We start from the raw sequence: 22,023 nt of genomic DNA on the forward strand, positions 1-22,023 counted from the left end.
GCAACCAGACTTATAGTGCTGAATTGGGCATCACTCATAATCTAAGCCTAGCCGCCCCCAGCCCCTCTGATATCTGAGGGCAAGCTGGAATGCAAGGGGGTTTGTTTTCTGCCAAACTTCGTTATGCTTTAACGCAACATATGCCTTCAATGCTTTATCAGGAGTCTGGGAAACCAGGAAGAAAATCAAGGGATAGCTGATGTTTTTGATGATATTTGTTCCTAACATGTCCTTTCGTCCATAGTTAGGAGCTGCTCTCAACCTGTCTGCTTAATGGAGCTTTTATGACACATCCAGTGAAGTATTTCTGACTGACTTACCTCAGTACTAACTGCTTCATCTGAGGGATTGATCAGGACTACAGTTTCTAAGACATCACTTCTGTGGTGAAGAATCTTCTGACCTGCAAGCACAGAGAGAAAAAAAAAAAAAAGACATTAAATTCAACCAGCATGGTTTAAACCAGTGCTTTCCCTGAGCTAGTTATGTTGCGGACACATATTTAGCTAACGGTCACAAAAGTATTCCAGACGCCTTTAGAAGGCCTTGAACAGAATAAACAAGAAGACAAAAAAAGAAAGATGCCAATTAGAAGAACACAGGTGCACATTCCAAGATAAAGGGAACTTGGCACGAAGAACCTCAATTCGGCAGTTTATCTTAACCAATTAGGCTGAGACAAGTTTCGCATGTTTTAGTATAACCAATTGTGTCCTATGTTTAGGCGCGTGTACAGAGTTAGTATAACCAATTGTGTCCTATGTTTATGCGTGTGGACAGAGATAGTATAACCAATTATATTTTAGCTTTTGGCGCGTGGACAGCTGATGTTTAGCTTGACAAGGTATATAAGCACGCTATTTGGGCAATAAAGGGAGAACAACTTTAACCGTATCGGTGTCCGGTTGTTACTCGGCTCACATCTCCAGATGGTTCCCTGCTACAAGTGGCGCCCGAACAGGGACCGACAGCTTGCTGAAACCTCCAAAGCATCACAGAACAGTGATACCGGGAGGCTGGATCCGACAGCTTGCTGGAACCTCCAAAGCATCACAGAACAGTGATACCGGGAGGCTGGATCCGACAGCTTGCTGAAACCTCCAAAGCATCGCAGAACAGTGATACCGGGAGGCTGGGGACGTGAGAAGCAGAAGTGGGCACAAGCCGAAAGTAAAGCGTCGGAGCCTGGAGTTCGCGCAGCTGAGCGACCCTCTGCAAAGGTAAGAACCGTCATAGAAGATGAGGCGGCGGTTCGGCTCCTCGCAAGTATCCTCTCTATGAGAGGGCTCGAGGCAGATATTAAAGGGATTCAAGCCCTTGTTAAGTGGGCCCAGGAGAAGGGACGGTGCCAGTCAGCTCCGCTTTTCTTCAGCCCGCAAGAATGGCGAGAGGTCGGGGGAGGAGATGGGGTCCACGCTTTCCAAAGAAGAAGAAGCAGTAGTTAAGCTCCTCCAACATATACTCTCCAAGAGAGGCATAAAATATGATGAAGCTTGTTTAAAGCGGCTTTTACAATGGAGCAAGGACAGAAACCTTTTAATTAGTGTGGGTACAGCTTTTGAGCTTAGTACCTGGGAAGCTATCGGAACCTCCCTATGGGATGAAATTAGTGACGGGTCTAAAGAAGTTAAAGGTCTTGCAACTTTATGAAAAGTAATTAAGACAACTCTGCAAGAAATGAAAGCAGATCGTAAAGCGGCTGCGTCTGCTTTTGCTGCTCGCTCTCCCACCACAAGCGAAGGGGAAATGCAGGGAGAAAAACATAATGCAGCGAGAGAGACTTTTGGCTTCCCTGGAGCTTGTCCGCCTGCTTCTGTGCCCTTGAATTCTGCTCCACTCCCTGGGACTGCTGATATTAATCAGCTATCTGACAGTTCCCAAGCCTCCCTAACCGTACGCTTAAAGGAAACCCTACAGAATCAGGAAGCGAGTAAAAATCCGCCTACGAGAAAACAGCCCCCAGATATTGCCACTCAACATGAACAAATTATACCTAGCATATACCCTCCGTTGCCTCTGTCTATGCCTGGGTCACCTCAAGAGCATGAAGAGGGGCTGGAGCTCACTTTGCAGCAGTTGCAGTCAGTAATAGAAAAGCTGGCACAGCTGGAGGCTGCTGTGAAGCGAGAAAAACTGCCAGCCGTATCCTTTGATGCACCCTTCCCCCCCGCCCCGCCCTCTTCCTCCTCCCCATCCTTCAAACCCTTTTTTACCTCTGTCCCCTCCTTGTCCTGCACCTATACCTCTGCCTTCTCCACCTCCCAGGGAACCGATCCCCACTTTTCCAGAAACAATGGACCCCCGGAATAAATGGCGGGGAATTATTCGTGATGCCTTAATTGAGGGAGAAATCACAGCAGCTCCCACAGCGTTTCCGGTTATTGCAGGGGCTGGGGGTGGACCTAATAAATGGGTTCCATTTGATTGGAAAATCATAAAAGAAACAAAGGTTGCAATTGTTCAGTATGGTTTAAAATCTCCTTTTACGCAGGCAGTTTTGTCCCATATATTTTCTGGGTCAACCTTAACTCCACATGACTCGTGAATGCTTGCTAAAACCTTGTTGTCGCCGTCACAAGAGTTTTATTTTTTCTATAGGTGGCAGGAACTCTGCGATGATGCAGATGCAGGAAATAGGGGACGTCAACAAAATGATCCCTTATTTCAATGTGCTGCTCAAATGCTGATGGGTTCTGGACCATTTTCAAATGCCACTTGGCAAGCTCAATTTGATACTCAAGTTTTAATGCAATCACAGGAATTGGCATTTAAAGCTCTCCAAAGCATACCCGAGCAAGGAAAGGTTTCTCCTTCCTATGTTAATATTCGGCAGGGAGAATCTGAACCATTTGCTCAGTTTATAGACAGACTGCATACCGCATTGGAATCTCACGCAGATCTTGATAGTAACATGAAGGTTAAGTTGCTTGATCAGTTGGCGTTTGAAAATGCAAATGCGAAAACAAAGCGAGTATTGTGCACGTTACCTCGAGGTGTTACTGTTAGTGAGATGTTAGAAGCTTGCGACCATTTGGGTGAACAAGGGAAAGCTGCTCTTTTTGCTTCTGCATTTGCCACAGCAGTGCGACCTCTGCTACAAACAAAATGCGGGGAAAGGTCAGGAGGCGCAATGTAAAGTTTATGGTAAGGTCTCTGGTGAAACACAATGCGATCGATGTGGGAAAAGAGGCCACATGACTAAAGAATGTAAATCAAAGTACCATGTCAGCAGCAGGGTTTTGGGAAACTCCCAACTGAGCGCGAGATCCCCATGCGCTACAACACAAATACAGGGTGTCTGGACAGCATCCCCTCCGCCACAGCAGGAAGTGCCGGAGTGGACGTGGTAACAGCAGTAGAAGTAACTTTGTTGGACACAAAGGTGCATTGCATTCCATCAAACATGAAAGGACCTCTTGGTCATGGATTATGTGTGATATTGTTGGGGCGATCGTCAACATCTCGACAGGGGATTTTTGTCTTACCAGGAGTAATTGATGCTGATTACACTGGTGTGATCATGATCATGGTCCAAACAATAACGCCACCCGTGAATATTGCGAAAGGTGCACGCATAGCGCAGTTAGTTCCGTTTGAATCCCGAGTACCAAAATCTGGCAAACTTTTGCGAGGAGATGCAGGATTTGGATCCCTGGTTCACCTGCAGTGCTATTGGCCTTAAATATTCAAAAGTCTAAACCAGAGGAGACAGTGAGAATTATGGGACCAAAAAACGAAACCATTGTTTTAAAAATGATCATTGATACGCGAGCAGATGTTACCGTAATTCCCAGAAGTAAATGGCCTAATGAATGGCAGCTAATACACACCACTGAAGAGATTTATGGAATTGGTGGGATGCGATCCACTAGTGTGAGCAAAGAGCATTTAAATTTCTGTTTTTCTGACGGCTCTGAGGTGAAAACACGACCATACGTTTTGAACGTTCCCATCGCATTGATTGGGCGAGACATCTTGAGTCAACTGGGTGAGAGGCTGACAACTCAGGGTTTTTAATCGCGGCCATTGAAGGACTGCCAATCCTAAAACTGAGATGGAAAACTGAAACACCGGTATGGGTTGATCAATGGCCGCTCAATGCAGAAAAGCTGTCCAAGATTCAAGAGTTAGTACAAGAGCAGCTAGAGGCAGGACATATAGTTCCCTCTACTAGCCCATGGAATAGCCCAATTTTTACCATCCCAAAGAAAAATGGGAAATGGTGTTTGTTGCACGATCTGCATGCGATCAATGCAGTAGTGCATGATATGGGAGCCTTACAACCTGGATTGCCCTCCCCGGTAATGATTCCAGTACATTGGAACATTTTGATTATTGATCTGAAAGATTGGTTTTTTTTTTTTTACTATACCGTTACATCCTGAAGATCAAGAGAAGTTTGCTTTTACAGTACCATCAATAAATAAGGCAGAGCCTGCACGACGGTATCAATGGGCAGTTTTACCACAGGGAATGAAAAACTCTCCTACCATGTGTCAACATTTTGTTGCTTGGGCTTTGAAACCAATCAGAGAAAGATTTGCTCAATTTCTGATCTATCACTATATGAATGATATATTGAATGCAGGGAAAAAATCACGGAAAGCAGCTTGTGTGTGGCAGGAGGATGGGAAATGGCAGACGCACGTGCTGCAAGGAGACGGGCAAGATAGCCTGCAGACCTTAGAGCTCAAGGCGGTCTGTTGGACCTTCTTAAAATGGATTGATGAACCTTTGAATGTGGTGTCTGATTCGCTGTATGTCATCGGAGTAGTGCGCCGCATAGAGGACGCCCTACTGAAGCGTACTGCCAACCCTCGGCTAGGAAGTTTGTTTCAAGAATTGCTGCGCGCCATTAACACAAGGCAACATCAGTATTGTGTCATCCACATTAGAAGTCATATGTGGGACGTTGGCCTAGGGGAAGGAAACGCCAGAGCAGATGCTGCAGTCAGTTGGATCACACACGTGCCTCCCTTGAATCAGTTTGAACAGGCACAGAATGGTCATGCAAACTTTCATCAGAATGCCCGTGCGTTGCGAAAACAATTTAGACTTACACATGCGGAGGCCCAAGGAATTGTTCGAGCATGCCCCCAGTGCAGCCGTCATGGCCCAGGCCTCGGTTTGGGAGTCAATCCAAAAGGCTTGTGAGCCCTTGAACTGTGGCAGATGGACGTTACCCATGTAACAGAATTTGGGCGTCTGAAATATGTGCATGTTACAGTTGATACGTTTTCAAAATTCATTTGGGCCACTGCTTTACCTGGAGAGCGAGCTCTTCATGTAAAGAAGCATCTCACAGCTTGTTTTGCTGTTATGGGGGTCCCAGAACATATTAAGACAGACAATGGCCCAGCTTACACAAGTCAGAGCGTTTCTCGATTTTTGGCTACTTGGGGGGTAAAACACAGCACTGGACTCCCGCATTCTCCAACTGGTCAAGCTATTATTGAAAGAACACACAGAGTACTAAAGGACTATCTTGCCAAGCAAAAGGCTACAGAGGAATTAGACCCTGTACAGCGACTACACAAGGCTCTTTTTACTTTGAATTATCTGTGCTTAACGGAAGGCAGGGAGGAGCTGCCTGTGGTCATACATCATACAACAGGTGAAGGACCATTGTGGGTACCAGCGCGATTTACCCGAGCTGCACGACAACCGAGAGAAGCCGACAAGAACGAAGACGACATCTGTGCCTCCGCAAATTAGCGGCCCTGCTGGCCTTTTAGACAGTGTGTGTGAAGTTTGAGAGAAAGATACCTTATAATATTAAGATGAGCACTAATCAAAAGATTGGCAATCGTTTGAGCCCAAAAGGGTACCATTTGTGTATAACAAGTCTGTTCCTACAGTGCGTGATGAGCGTCATAGCCATACATCGCATTAACCCTCAGGTAAACAAGTGGGTCACATGGGCAAATGAGACGGGACAGCACTCTTTTTGTTTGGCAATGGCATCAGCTGCAGATCCATTTCGCACTTGTTTAATTGGAATACCCCAATTTAATGCAGAGGATTTTAAGAGTCATAGCACTGGAAACTGTAGCAAAAGTAAGTCAGTAGCACGGTGTGCTGCGCAATTAATTAATATGACAAACGTCTCGTTGCCCTGGGACCCGCAAGAGCTAGATCTGCTGGGTTCAATGCCCATTGACAACTCTACCAAAAACGTAACACAAACTTGTTTTGTATTTGGCAGTTCGTTATTTGCTGGCACAAACATGTATAAACCTCAGAGTTGGTCTCAGTGGACCAATATAACAAGCCGCTCTACGATATATGGCTATATGAATGCAGGACATTTTTGTGGTACCAGCCGCACCGAAAGTCAAAAACAAGGCCTTGGCGCCTTAGGAGCAGAAACAAAAGGCAGTAAGCAATCTATATGGGTAAACAATACTGCTAAAGCCTTACCCCCTGGAGTGTTTTTAATTTGTGGCGACCGAGCTTGGCAAGGCCTGCCAAAAAATGTAATAGGAGGACCGTGCTATTTAGGTAAGCTCACCTTATTTGCACCTACCATTAGGACTTGGAGGAACCTTACAAGAAACCACCCTCGGAGCAAGCGAGCAATAACGCAGTTGACTCCCGAGTGCAATGATAATGTGGAACTTTTGGGAACACCTGCAAGGGTAGCGTTGTCTCTCCTCCTCCCGGGTGGTGCAGCAGGGAACGCTTTGAACAATTTAAATAAGCTTGCTTGTTGGATGCAAAAGCACTTTAACACAACTGCTGACGTAATCACGCAATTATTAGCTGATCAGAGTAGCTTGCGCCATGCTGTTTTACAAAATAGAGCTGCCATTGATTTTTTGTTATTAGCCCAAGGACATGGCTGTGAAGATTTTGAAGGAATGTGTTGTATGAACTTGACTGATCATTCTGAATCCATTCACAAGGCACTGTTGCTGATGAAGCAACACATGTCTCATATTACAGTGTCAACATCTCCATTTGACGAGTGGCTAGCCAGCTTGGGCCTTGGTGGATGGCTGGGAAACTTATTTAAGGAAGGAGTTCGTTTGATTGTTTATGGATTGATATTTGTTTTAGCAGCATGTATATGTGTGTCATGCATAAAAAAGGGTTTAGAAAAGATAGTAAGTCAGGCCTGGCTTGTCCAAAAAACAAAAAGGGGGACTTGTGGGAGATTTCATGGAAAATGGGGGACATTTCTTTGAGCCTGATTATTTAGAGTTAGCATAAGTAGGCCGCAGTTAGCATGAGTGGGCCAGAGTACGTGACAGCTGCAGTATGAACGGACTTTGAACCACCAGAAAAACAATGGACGTGAGGAACTTGGACAGTGGAGCAATTAATAAACAAGATAACAGAACTGCAGAGGCAAGCAGGGGCTGCAAGAGCTTTAACGCAATTAAGAAAGCTGTCATTTCGGCTTAGAGCATTTAGCTGCAGGATGGGGACTTAGGAGTTGGTTTGTATCTTTGTTAAAAATCGGGGTTTCTTTTATTCTTGTGTATTTTATTAGGTATAATGTTGCTTTTACTGTGTTTAATTAATTGTGTTCATAGATCTTGTAGGTCACCTTGACCAACATGACAGGTCAAGATTCTTTGTGCATTGCAACTGCATCACAAAGCCCATGAACCAATAGACAGGGTGGCTATGACTCGTGCAGTGCGCCTGGCCAGCAAGCGCATGTGTTATAGGCTCCCCACGTTGCAACCGAGGCGGATTTTGGCACCCGCTGGCCACGTGTGCTGAAATCCGTTCCTCTGCAAATGTATAAATACCGGGATTTTCCGAAGAGCATCGGGCTGGTGTATGGCAAGGCCATCGTTGCCTACGTGGGGACGCCCACATAAAGCTGGCACCTACCGATTGCTGGGCTGAGTTTGCGGTGCAAGACGGCACAAGAATGTATGGATGGTCCATCTTCCTCATAGTCCTCGGTTGGATGTAGTCACGGATACTGCCGCAAGCCAAAGAAAACATCTGGATGACCCTGGCTGACGTGACCGGACAAGATTGCTTATGCCTCCGTACAGCAGCACCAAGCAATCCCTTTTTCACAGGTTTAATAGGGGGTTCCACTGGCATCAACGAAGTTTAAGAACTTATTGATGGAAACAATTGATGAAAAAACAAAAAAGGGGGAATTGTTGCGGACACATATTTAGCTAACGGTCACAAAAGTATTCCAGACGCCTTTAGAAGGCCTTGAACAGAATAAACAAGAAGACAAAAAAAGAAAGATGCCAATTAGAAGAACACAGGTGCACATTCCAAGATAAAGGGAACTTGGCACGAAGAACCTCAATTCAGCAGTTTATCTTAACCAATTAGGCTGAGACAAGTTTCGCATGTTTTAGTATAACCAATTGTGTCCTATGTTTAGGCGCGTGTACAGAGTTAGTATAACCAATTGTGTCCTATGTTTATGCGCGTGGACAGAGATAGTATAACCAATTATATTTTAGCTTTTGGCGCGTGGACAGCTGATGTTTAGCTTGACAAGGTATATAAGCACGCTATTTGGGCAATAAAGGGAGAACAACTTTAACCGTATCGGTGTCCAGTTGTTACTCGGCTCATGTCTCCAGATGGTTCCCTGCTACATAGTTATACATTCCACTGTGCAACAGCCCTCTGGTTATACAGGGCAGCACACACCAGCCACAGCAACTACTGTGCTGGCTTATGTCTTCAGAAATACCCATGGCATGTGGTCCTATGGGCCAGAAACACCACTCCAGAAAATTCAAGGTAATGAAAAAAAACTGGCAACAGCGATGGGTCCTGTCCCTTCCCCCTGGCAGGAGGAGTCCCTGTTACTCACCTTGGTCCTACTGAGCTGGTGTGGATCAGGGACTGGAGTAACCATCACCAGCTGAGCATCTGGCCCTGGATTTTCATGGACATATCTATACCACAGATACAGCTGAGGTTACACAGTCCTGTAACATACCTAGGTGGTTTTAAATGAGCTTTTCCAGGAACTACTGGTGGCTTAGCCGCAGCTGGAGGAAAGTCAGCAAGGGCTGCAAATTTCCACTGCAAGAAGTGAATACTTGGGCTGTATGCCGGCGCTGCCCATCATGGCTAACAAGCACAATTTGTGACAAGCAAAGGAGCTCAAGGATGTCCCTGCTTCCTACCACCACCAGCACCATCCTGCACGGCACGCACGTGCTCCCCATCACACACCTGTCACGACCCAGACTGGACAGACCAGGGAGTTGTGTTGAATTCGAAATTCCCTCGGGCTAAATTAAGGTGAAATGACACCAAACGATCAGTTAAAGATTTTATTCATGACAGAAGCAAACTGAACTGGGGAGGCGTGGTAGTACGTGGCAGGGTTTCTCACAACAGGAATTGGCATAAGACTACTTCTGTAAACCATGTAACCCAGGGTAACCATATACATCAATTCAGGGAATAAGGAGATCCCTCCCATCGAGTCATGAGGTTCAGAGCAGACCCCCTTGCTTTCTAGACTCCTCCTCAGAGAAGGGCCCAGGGGTGGCTGGATCCACTCTTAGTCCCAGACTTGGTCAAAGGTTTTATGCCTTAAAGGGATGAGGTGTAGGGATTGAGGAAAAGGAAAAGGAAAGAGAGAAGAAGACAGAGAGAGAAAAAGGAAGAGAGAAAGATTTCACCGGTCCTGGGTCCAGTGTTGGTTCAGTCAGCCTAGGGGTCCAGTTCCAGTGGGCTTGTGCACCTGGGACTTCAGTTTGTGTCCTTTTATCATCTCCTTGCCCCTCCTTCAGGTGGGCACTCGAACTTATTAGGCTAATTAGGTGTCATGATCAGTTTGTGAGCCTTTGGGCTTGGGGGTCTGTCCTGGTTTCAGCTGGGATAGAGTTAACTGTGGGGGGGAGTGAGTGAGCGGCTGCGTGGTGTTTAGTTGCTGGCTGGGGTTAAACCACGACAGGGTCCTTTGGGGAGTAACTTCCCCTTCCCTGCAGACATGATCTTTCGCCATGCATGGTGAGCTGCTCTGCTCAGCATATCAGAACAGGGAGCTGTGCATCCTCCAGCACACCCTCCCCCTCCTGTTGCTGAAGGGTGCTGATCAGCTTCTTTTCACCTGTGGTTCCTTGCTAGGCAGAGTTCGTTGTTACGCAGAGTTCGTCATTAAGCAGAACTTGCCCCACCACAATCATAGAATCATTTAGGTTGGAAAAGACCTTCAAGATCATCAAGTCCAACCATCATCCATGCCCACTAAACCATGTTCTGAAGTACCCCATCTACTCGCTTTTTGAATACCTCCAGGGATGGTGACTCCACCACTTCCCTTCGCAGCCCATTCCAATGTTTGACAACCCTCTCAGTAAAAAAATTTTTCCTAATATCTAATCTAAATCTCCCTTGCCGCAACTTGAGGCCATTTCCTCTCGGCCTATCTCCAGCCACCTGACAGAAGAGACCAGCACCCACCTCACTACAACCCCCCTTCAGGTAGTTGTAGAGAGCAATAAGGTCTCCCCTCAGCCTCCTCTTTTCTAGACTGAACAACCCCAGATCCCTCAGCCGCTCCTCATAAGACTTGTGCTCCAGGCCCCTCACCAACTTGGTTGCCCTTCTCTGGACACGCTCTAGCAGCTCAATGTCTTTCCTGTAGTGAGGGGCCCAAAACTGAACACAGTACTCAAGGTGCGGCCTCACCAGTGCCAAATACAGGGGAACAATCACCTCCCTGCTCCTGCTGGCCACACTGTTTCTGATAACAATGTTTGAGACATTAACTCTTTCAGTCTCAGAACACTGTGGGAGTGTTCCCAAGCCAGGCAGCACCTCATGCAGACCACAGGTCCACAGCCACACCAAACAAACCAGGTGAAAGCTGGGACCCGCCCTGCCAAAACTCCCCATTCAGCTTTCTACTAATATTGATTAACACTGGGACACTGAGAAATTCCCTATCGGTATGGTCGAACACTTGCCATGCTGCCCTGCTTCATCTTTCTCCTGCTTACAAAAACTATAGCAAGCAATGTTTGGCAACAAGAGTGAACAGATGTACAAAATGCAGCTAGCTCCTGAATGAATAACATCTGAGCAATTTTGGAGCAGCCTCACAGTCCATTGGCTTTCATACTTAGTAGTTAGTGTGTTCTCTGTATTTAATAGTGATCTGACTGGGAGCGAATACCAGAAAAACACAACAGGACTCTTGATTTTTTTCCTATGGTAATTAGCAAGTTCTTATCAGTGTCTCTTTCTGTAAGAACTGCAGTGAGATTAATTAGCAGCCATATTGTCATTCAGGAATCCGACTGGTAATTAGTCCAAAAACCAGAAGAACTGTCCCTTCCGAGCAAACTGTAATATTAATCAATTAAAATAATTCATTATGCTTAAAAGGAAGTACAAGGGACACAGAACAAGTCACCTATTTGCCAACTTAGAAAAATTCCCCTGTAAAGAAACAAGGACAATGATGAGAATCGCAATGGTGAAAAGAGCTCTGCATTCCTGAAAACACAGGAGTGGCACGGAGGCAGTCTGGGAGGGTGGGCAACCAGCCTTTCCCATAATGCCCTGGCCTTGGGGCAGGCTCGCTACTGCCCCAGGCCCTTCCCCTGGCAAGCCCTCCCCCAGGCAGCGTAAGAGCTTTTAATCAAATGATAGAAAGTGAAGGAGAAGGAAAAAAATAATATTCTCAGGTAAAATGAGAGATGGAGTTGTAGTTTACTCTCTTGTGCATGAAAATGCCTAGAGACTTGTGGATAATAATCTAATTCATTTGAAGAAACCTAGTTTTCTTAACACATATCCTTTTTGCTGTGCTTACTTGAAAGAAGGAGTCAGACTGTATATTATGAAAGGGGAGGAGGGCAAGTCTCCCTCTGCAGCATTCAGTTCTGGCATTACCCTTTGTAATTCAATTTAATAGCTCTGCTTCCTTGCCTAACAGGAATGCATATATAAGACTACATTCAATAAAACATCCAGATGGCTCTGTTACCACAGACTCCTTCAGAAGATGCCCTGTGATCTGATATTTTAGTTATGCTGCAGGTTTCTCTCAAATTAAGACATTAAGCAGTTTATTGAATCTAGTCTTTAGCATTGGGAAGGAAACAAAAGAAATTATCACCTTTCAGTTGCCACAGAAATTTCTTGCTTAATAGTTGGTGACACAGAACACACTTCGCTTCAGGCCAGACTAAGCCTCATATATGATTAGATATTAACACATTAAACATAGATAGAAAAGAAATGCAATTACCCACAAGCAAAGTTAGACAAAGATGCATAGTGTCCATCTGACTCAAAGCATCGACTCTGGACTTTAATGAAGCTGCTCTAAGTCATGTATCTGTGTAGCTGGGAGGGATTCGACCTGTGGAGTTGCAGCTCTCACTGACCAGCACTGATGGTGGTTACTTACATCCTGTGCTCCCGTGGACCAGATGCCCAGCTCCAGTGATTGCATGGTTTCATGCAACTTGAGATTGATTTCCAGAGGCAAGTGTAGCGGTCTACACCATGTACACATGCCTGTTTAGAGCTGCATGTGTGCCTGCCTCCCTCTTTGACTCCTTGGCATCAACATGTGTTACTGCTTATCTTACAGGGTGGGGACCCAGCACTGGTACGGTGTGAGTGACTGCAAGGGCTCCCATCCCATGTAAATTTTTGATTTTGGTTGCTAACAGGCCTGTAGTTCCCCAGATCCTCCCTCTGAACCTTCTTGTAGATGGGCATCACATCTGCTAACCTCCAGTCAAGTGGGACCTCCCCTGGTTAGCCAGGACTGCTGATGATTGAAAGCAGCTTGGTGAGCACTTCCACCAGCTCCCTCAGTACCCTTAGGTGGATCCCATCCAGCCCCATAGACTTGTGTGTGTCTAAGTGGTGTAGCAGGTTGCTAACCATTTCCCCTTGGATTATGGGGGCTTCATTCTGCTCCCCATCCCTGTCTTCCAGCTGAGGGGGCTGGGTACCCTGAGAACAACTGGTCTTACTATTAAAGACTGAGGCAAAGGCGGCATTAAGTACCTCAGCCTTTTCCTCATCCTTTGTCACTGTGCTTCCCCTTGCATCCAATAAAGGATGGAGATTCTCCTTAGCCCTCCTTTTGTTGCTAATGTAGTTGTAGAAACGTTTTTTATTGTCTTTTACGGCAGTAGCCAAGAAGGCTACTGAACAAGAAGGGCCTTTTGAGCCATCAGGCAAGACAACATGCATTTAGCTGTCTGAAATTGATGTCAGATACAGAAAATCCTGTGGTAGATTAGAAAGTCCTGTTTTAAATTAAGTTAGTTAGCCAAGATCATTCTGATCTTTTCTATTCTTCCTGTTTAATGGTGCCTCACCTGGAGCACCAATTCTGATCCTTTCTATTCTTCCTGATTGATGGTGCGTCCCTCTTGGCAGGAAAACGAACCACTGACCTGATACAGAGCGACTTAGCGGTCAAAGTGAGGAGGAGATACCTCCTCAAATGACCACCGAAGACCACCCGAGACCCCGGCGCATGCGGAGAAGGCACCTGATGTGTCATGGTTTCCTATGCATATGCATTAGATAGTTTGAATATGTACTAGGTAGGAGTAGTTTAATAAATTAGATGCAATTGTTACTGTATAAAAGGAACACACCTGATGACTCTGGTGTGCTTGATTTGTGGAAAGTCCACCAAGCACCCTGCGCAGAATAAAGCAATATGTCTCCTGAGTGTGTGAGATTGGTCTATTGCACACCAGGTAACGAATCTGCTTTTAGGACAACACTATGTGTCATGGTTTAACCCCAGCCAGCAACTAAGCACCACGCAGACGCTCACTCACTCCCCCCCCCGACCCAGTGGGATGTGGGAGAGAATTGGAAAAGTAAAACCCGTGGGTTGAGATAAGAACAGTTTAATAGAACAGAAAAGAAGAAACTAATAATGATAATGATAACACTAATAAAATGACAACAGTAATAATGAAAGGATTGGAATGTACAAATGATGCGCAGTGCAGTTGCTCACCACCCGCTGACCGACACCCAGCTAGTCCCCGAGTGGCGATTCCCCGAACCCACTTCCCAGTTCCTATACTGGATGGGACGTCACATGGTATGGAATACCCCGTTGGCCACTTTGGGTCAGCTGCCCTGGCTGTGTCCTGTGCCCACTTCTTGTGCCCCTCCAGCTTTCTCGCTGGCTGGGCATGAGAAGCTGAAAAATCCTTGACTTGAGACTAAACACTACTTAGCAACAACTGAAAACATCAGTGTTATCAACGTTCTTCGCATACTGAACTCAAAACATAGCACTGTACCAGCTACTAGGAAGACAGTTAACTCTATCCTAGCTGAAACCAGGACACATGGCCAAAGGGGGTTGATATGAACAGTGATTAAATCTTGCGACCCTTGAAGCAAATTCAGTATTAGAGATGCAACGTGCCAAGTCTGTCACTGAGTGTTATGCTAATCTCCCACTGATTTTTTGTGGCAGTTCCCCTTTCAGGGTCATGGCAAATGGCCAAGGACTCTAAGGCAGGTGGCAGTGTCCCAAAAAATATTAGAAATGGAAAATCAGAAAATTTTGTTATCAAGCAACTTTAGGCATATTGGGATTCAAATCCTGTTGCTATTGGTTAATGAGTCTTTCTGAGAGATACTGTAAGATATATAGAGATATGTACTATAGAGATATTGTAGGATACTTCAGAATGCTTTTAACTAAAGTTTCTGGGGGAGGGGAACCTCAATCCATCCCACTCCTACCAGTTTGATGCCAGTGCCAGCGATAGATGCCCAGAGCCTGGAGAGGGATCACAGGTCAGCAGGAGAGCACCTGAAGAGCAGCACAAAGGAATTCCAGCCACTCCAGCCAGTAAGTCAGCTTCATTGGAGGCCCAATTTAAATGCCTCTATGCAAATGCATGCAGCATGCGGAATAAACAAGAGGAGTTAGACCCATGTGAACGCCTGCAGGGCTATGATCTTATTGGCATCATGGAGACCTGGTGGGATGGCTCCTATGACTGGAGTGTTGGAATGGAAGGATACAGGCTCTTTAGGAAGGACAGGCAGGGGAGACAAGGAGGGGGTGTTGCCCTCTATGTCAGTGACCAGCTGGAGTGCATGGAGCTCTGCCTGATGATGGATAAGGAGCCAACCGAGAGCTTATGGGTCAGGATTAAAGGGAGGGCAGGGACAGGTGACATTATAGTGGGGGTCTGCTACAGGCCACCCGACCAGGAAGACCAAGCAGATGAGGCCCTCTATAGACAGACAGGAGCAGCCTCATGTTCACAAGCCCTGGTCCTCACGGGGGACTTCAACCACCCCAATATCTGCTGGAGGGACAACATGGCAGGGCATAAGCAATCCAGGAGGTTCCTGGAATGCGTTGATGACAACTTCCTTCTCCAAGTGATAGAGGAGCCAATGAGGAGAGGTGCTATGCTGGACCTTGTTCTCACCAACAAGGAGGGGCTGGTGGAGAATGTGAAGCTCAAGGGCGGCCTTGGCTGCAGTGACCATGAAATGGTGGAGTTCAAGATCCTTAGGGCAGTGAGGAGGGCGCACAGCAAGCTCGCTACCTTGGACTTCAGGAGAGCAGACTTTGGCCTCTTCAGGGATCTGCTTGGTAGAGTACCATGGGATACAGCCCTGGAGGGAAGAGGGGCCCAAGAAAGCTGGTTAATATTCAAGGATCACCTCCTCCAAGCTCAGGAGCGATGCATCCCAACAAAGAGGAAGTCAGGCAAAAACACCAGGAGGCCTGCATGGATGAACAAGGTGCTCCTGGACAAACTCAAACACAAAAAGGAAGCCTACAGAGGGTGGAAGATGTGAGAGACTGGACAGGGTTAATGCCTCAAACACCTGTCGTGATTGACAGGAACTGGGGCCTGGCTTTTGCAGTTGAGGGGAGGAACAGACCTTGCTTGCAAGATCCGGCAAAAAGGCAAGTTCTGCATAGCAACACCACGTGACACAGGACGCAGGAGGTGTGTCGGAGGATGCGCAGCCCTGCACCCTGATGAACTGAGCAGGACAACTCACGGTATATAGTCAGGGGTCACCCAGAGTTTATTTGGGGAAGGAGCTCACGACTACCCCCCCCAAAATGGCACCTGCGCAGAAGATTGAGAGTTACATAAGTCCTTAGGGGTGGTACACAGAAAACGAAGAGGGGGCATGACTGATGTGTAAAAAGGTGGGAACTGGGCTATAAAAGGCGCAGACATGAGAAGCCCCGCACACGCCCACCGGAACCGGACCTCTAGGCTGACTGGACCAACGCTGGACCCAGGACCAGTGAAATCTTTCTCTTTTCTCTTCCTTTTTCTCTGTCTGTCTTCTTCTTTCTCTCTTCTTTTTCATAACCCGTACAACTCATCCCTTTAGATAAAAAACCATTGACCAAGTCTGGGACTAGAAGTGGATCTAGCCACCCCTAGGCTCTTTTCTGAGAAGGAGTCCAGAAAGCAAGGGGGTCCACTCTGAACCTCGTGACTCAACGGGAGGGCTCTCCTTCTTCCCTGAACTGACGTATATGGTTACCACGGGTTACACAGTTGACTGAGGTAGTTTCATGCCAATTCTTGTTGAGAGAAACCCTGCCACCTACTGTTATGCCTCCCAAGTTCAGGCTGCTTCTGCCATGAATAAAATCTTTAACTGATCGTGTGGTGTCCTTTCACCTTAATTTAGCCCGAGGGAATTTCGAACTCACCATGACTCCTCCCTGGTCTGTACAGCCCAGGTCGTGACAGAAGCAAGGACAGGTAGCCTGGGAGGAATACAGAGAAATTGTCTGAGCAGCCAAGGATCAGGTTAGGAATGCCAAAGCCTTGATAGAATTAAATCTGGCCAGGGATGTCACGGGCAACAAGAAAAGCTTCTATAGGTATGTCGGTGATAAAAGGAAGACTAGGGAAAATGTGGGCCCTCTCTGGAAGGAAACGGGAGACCAGGTTACCCAGGACATAGAATCATAGAATCGTTTAGGTTGGAAAAGACCTCTAAGATCATCGAGTCCAACTGTAAACCCAACACCACCATGCCCACTGAACCATGTCTTGAAGTGCCTCGTATATGTGTTTTTTAAATACCTCCAGGGATGGTGACTCCACCACTTCCCTGGGCAGCATGTTCCAATGCCTGACAACACTTTCAGTAAAGAAATTTTTTTCTAATATCCAATCTAAATCTCCCCTGGCGCAACTTGATGCCATTTCCTCTCGTCCTATCACTAGTTACTTGATAGAAGAGACCAGTACCCACCTGTGGTGGGTTGACCCTGGCTGGGCGCCAGATGCCCACCAAAGCCGCTCTATCACTCCCCCTCCTCAGCTGGACAGGGGAGAGAAAATATAACAAAAGGCTCGTGGGTCAAGATAAGGACAGTTTATTAAAGTGAAAGCAAAGGTCATGCGTGAAAGCAAAGAAAAAACAAATGATGTTATTCTCTACTTCCCATCAGCAGGCGATGTCTAGACACTTCCTGGGAAGCAGGGCTTCAGTACGCGTAGTGGTTGCTCCGGAAGACAAAAAATGCCCCCCTTTACTTAGTTTTTATATCTGAGCTAACATCATATGGTATGGAATATCTGTTTGGTTAGTTTAGGTCAGCTGTCCTAGCTATGTCCCCTCCCAAGATCTTGCCCAGCCCCAGCCTGCCGTTGGGGGGGGGCAAAAATGTTGGAGAGACAGCCTTGATGCTGTGCCAGCACTGCTCAGCAGTAGCCAAAACACTGGTGTGTTATCAACACCTTTCTAGCTACTGATGCAGAGCACAGCACTACGAGGGCTGCTATGGGGAGAATTAACTCCATCTCAGCCAGACCCAATACACCACCTCACCACAACCTCCTTTCAGGTAGTTGTAGAGAGCGAGAAGGACTCCCCTCAGCCTCCTTTTCTTCAGACTAAACAACCCCAGTTCCCTCAGCTGCTCCTCATAAGACTTGTGCTCCAGGCCCCTCACCAACTTGGTTGCCCTTCTCTGGACATGCTCCAGCAACTCAATGTCTTTCCTGTAGTGAGGGGCCCAAAACTGAACACAGTACTCAAGGTGTGGTCTCACCAGTGCTGAGTACAGGGGAACAATAACTTCCCTGCTCCTGCTGGCCACACTATTTCTGATACAGTCCAGGATATTATTAGCCTTCTTGGCCACCTGGGCACACTGCTGGCTCATATTCAGCCAGCTGTCAACCAGCACCCCCAGGTCTTTTTCTGCCAGGCAGCTTTCCAGCCACTCTTCCCCAAGCCTGTAGCACTGCATGGGGTTGTTGTGATCCAAGTGCAGGACCTGGCACTTGGCCTTGTTGAACCTCATACAATTAGCCTCGGCCCATCCATCCATCCTGTCCAGATCCCTCTGTACAGCCTTCCTACCCTCGAGCAGATCAACCCTCCCTCCCAACGTGGTGTCATCCACAAACTTATTGAGGGTGCACTTGATCCCCTCGTCCAGATAACTGATAAAGATATTGAACAGAACTGGCCCCAGTACTGAGCCCTGGGGAACACCACTTGTGACTGGCCGCCAACTGGATTTAAACTCCATTCACCACAACTCTCTGGGCTCATCCATCCAGCCAGTTTTTTTACCCCGCGAAGAGTATACTTGTCTAAGCCATGAGCTGCCAGCTTCTCAAGGAGTATGCCACGAGAGACAGTGTCAAAGGCCTTACTGAAGTCCAGGTAGACAACATCCACAGCCTTTCCCTCATCCACTAGGCGGGTCACCTGGTCATAGAAGGAGATCAGGTTGGTTAAGCAGGACCTGTCTTTCATGAACCCATGCTGACTGGGCCTGATCCCCTGGTTGTCCTGCACATGCCATGTGAGTGCACTCAAGATGAGCTGCTCCATAATCTTCCCCGGCACCAAGGTCAGGCTGACAGGCCTGTAGTTCCTCGGATCCTTCCTCCGACCCTTCTTGTAAATGGGCATCACTTTGGCAAGCCTCCAGTCCTCTGGGACCTCCCCTGTTGACCAGGACTGCTGATAAATGATGGAGAGTGGCTTGGCAAGCTCCTCTGCCAGCTCCCTCAGTACTCTTGGATGGATTCCATCTGGTCCCATAGACTTGTGTGTGTCTAAAAGTGGTGTAGCAGGTCACTAACTATTTCCTCCTGGATTAAGGGGGGTATATTCTGCTCTCCGTCCCTGTCTTCCAGCTCAGGGGGCTGAGTACCCTGAGGATAACTGGTCTCCCTATTAAAGACTGAGGCAAAGAAGGCATTAAGTACCTCAGCCTTTTCCTCATCTTTGGTGGCAATGCTCCCTTCTGCATCCATTAAAGGATAGATATTCTCCTTGGCTCTCTTTTTGTTGTTAACATATTTGTAAAAACGTTTTTTGTTGTCTCTTACAATAGTGGCCAGATTGAGTTCTAGCTGAGTTTTTGCCTTTCTAATTTCCTCTCTGCATGACCTAACAAGATCCCTGTACTCCTCCAGAGTTGCCTGCCCTTTCTTCCAGAGATGGTAAACTCTCCTTTTTTTCCTGAGTCCCAGCAAAAGCTCCCTGTTCAGCCAGGCCAGTCGTCTTCCCCGACGGTTCGTCTTGCGGTGCATGGGAATAGCCTGGTCCTGAGCCTTTAAGACTTCCTTCTTGAAGAATGTCCAGCCTTCCTAGACCCCTTTGCCCTTCAGGACTGTCTCCCAAGGAACTCTCTCAACCAGTGTCCTGAACAGGCCAAAGTTTGCCCTCTGGCAGTCCATAGTGGTGGATTTGCTGACCCCCTTCCTTAACTCACCAAGAATCGAGAATTCTATCATTTCATGGTTGCTAAGCCTGAGACGGCCTCTGACCACCACATCTCCCACCAGTCCTTCTCTGTTTGTAAACAGTAGGTCTAGCGAGGCTCCTCCCCTGGTAGGCTCACCTACCAGCTGTGTCAGGAAGTTATCTTCCACACACTCCAGGAACCTCCTAGACTGCTTACTCTCTGCCGTGTTGTATTTCCAGCAGACGTCTGGAAAGTTGAAGTCCCCCACGAGAACAAGGGCACACGATTGTGAGACTACTGCCAGCCGCTTGTAGAATCATTCATCCGTCTCTTCAACCTGGTTGGGTGGTCTGTAACAGACTCCCAGCACAATATCTACCTTGTTGGCCTTCCCTCTCATCCTCACCCATAAGCACTCCACCTTATCATCACAGTCGTGGAGCTCTGTACAATCAAAACACTCCCTAACATAGAGAGCCACCCCACCACCTCTCCTTCCTTGCCTATCCCTTCTGAAGAGCTTATAGGCATCCATTGCAGCACTCCAGTCATGGGAGTCATCCCACCATGTTTCTGTGATGGCGACTAAGTCATAGCTATCCTGTTGCACAATGGCTTCCAGCTCCTCCTGTTTATTGCCCATGCTGCGTGCCTTGGCATAGATGCGCTTGAGCTGGGCTATGGATTCCACCCCCAACATTAGCATGCTGCCCCCAGGCTCATCTCTGGTGAGCCTAGTTTTATCCCCTTCCCCCTTCAAACCTAGTTTAAAGCCCTCTCTATGAGCCCCACCGACTCATGAGAGTGAGAATCCTTTTCCCCCTTTGAGATAGCTGGACTCCATCTGTCGCCAGCAAGCCCGGTGCCGTGTAAACATCCCCATGATCAAAAAACCCAAAATTCCACCGATGGCACCAGCCTCTGAGTCACCTATTAATCAGGTGTGTTTTCCTGTTCCTTTCACTGTATTTCCCTGCCACTGAAGGGATTGAGGAAAACACTACCTGTGCTCCTGATCCTTCCACTAAACGCCCCAGTGCCCTGAAGTCCCTTTTGATTGCTTTTGGACTTCTCTCCGTGACCTCATCACTGCCAACCTGCACAACCAATAGCGGGTAATAATCAGAGGGCCAAACCAGACCAGGGAGTTTCCTAGTAATGTCTTTTACCCGGATCCCAGGGAGGCAGCAGACTTCCCTGTGGGATGGGTCAGGTCTGCATATTGGGCCCTCTCTTCCCCTCAGAAGGGAATTGCCCGTGACAATTACCCTCCTTTTTCTCTTAACAGAGGCTGTCAGAATGCATGGGGCTGACTGACTCAACCTGTGCAGCCCCCTGGATAGGCCTTCATCTACATTCTGATCTTCATTGGCCTGGCCCTCAAGTTCCAGAGCCCCATACCTGTTGTGTAGGGGCAACTGGGAAGGTGAGGGAGACCGGGAGGGGATTCACCTGCCTCCCCGAGCAGGGACCTGTATCCATTCCCCTCCATCTCTTAGGTCCCCTCCTGCCTGGTGGCAAGAGGGCAGGGGATCCTCTGCTTCTTGTGGAGCCTCCATCTGCTGCCTCTGCCTCAGGGATGGTAGGATGTGGGTCCACCAATCTATCTATCTCCCTCTCACACTCCCTGATACTCCTTAACTTTTCCACTTCCTCCTTCAGCTCTGCCACCAGGCTGAGCAGATCATCCACCTAGTCACACCGCACACAGGAGTTGTCTCTGCTGCCCTCCGGTACCAGTGACATGGAGAAGGCTGAGGTACTCAACAACTTTTTTGCCTCGGTCTTCACCAGCAAGTCCTCCAGCCACACCATCCAAGTCGCAGAATGTGTATTGGCTTTGTGTAGCAAGGTTTTGGTAGCGGGGGGGGTTACAGGGGTGGCTTATGTAAGAAGCTGCTGGAAGCTTCCCCTGTGTTCGAGAGAGCCCATACCAGCCGGCTCTAAGACGGACCCGCCGCCGCCCAAGGCCGAGCCAATCAACGATAGTGGTAACGCCTCTGTGATAACATTTTTAAGAAGGAAAAAAAAGTTGGGACGGAGGTGTTCGGCAGCCGGAGAGAGGAGTGAGAACATGTAAGAGAAACAACCCTGCAGACACCAAGGTCAGTGAAGAAGGAGGGGGAGGAGATGCTCCAGGCGCCGGAGCAGAGATTCCCCTGCAGCCCGTGGTGAAGACCATGGTGAGGCAGGCTGTCCCCCTGCAGTCCATGGAGGTCCACGGTGGAGCAGATATCCACCTGCAGCCCGCGGAGGACCCCACGCTGGAGCAGGTGGGTTCCTGAAGGGGGCTGTGACCCTGTGGGAACCCCGCGCTAGAGCAGGCTCCTGGCAGGACCTGCGGATGTGTGGAG

General features: G+C 47.7%; 1 protein-coding gene across 1 annotated transcript in view; it reads right to left on the reverse strand.

Annotated features, from left to right (window-relative positions):
• LOC128136200 (microtubule-associated protein 1B-like) overlaps positions 1-22,023 on the reverse strand; it is a 95,399-nt gene that overhangs the window by 26,655 nt on the left and 46,721 nt on the right. The window contains exon 3 of the mRNA XM_052775400.1: positions 321-403. Within this exon, the coding sequence (XP_052631360.1) occupies positions 321-403 (83 nt within the window). The remainder of the gene's footprint in view (positions 1-320; positions 404-22,023) is intronic.

This window comes from Harpia harpyja, chromosome W, assembly GCF_026419915.1.
Source record: "Harpia harpyja isolate bHarHar1 chromosome W, bHarHar1 primary haplotype, whole genome shotgun sequence".
In the NCBI taxonomy this organism is placed as follows: Eukaryota; Metazoa; Chordata; class Aves; order Accipitriformes; family Accipitridae; genus Harpia; species Harpia harpyja.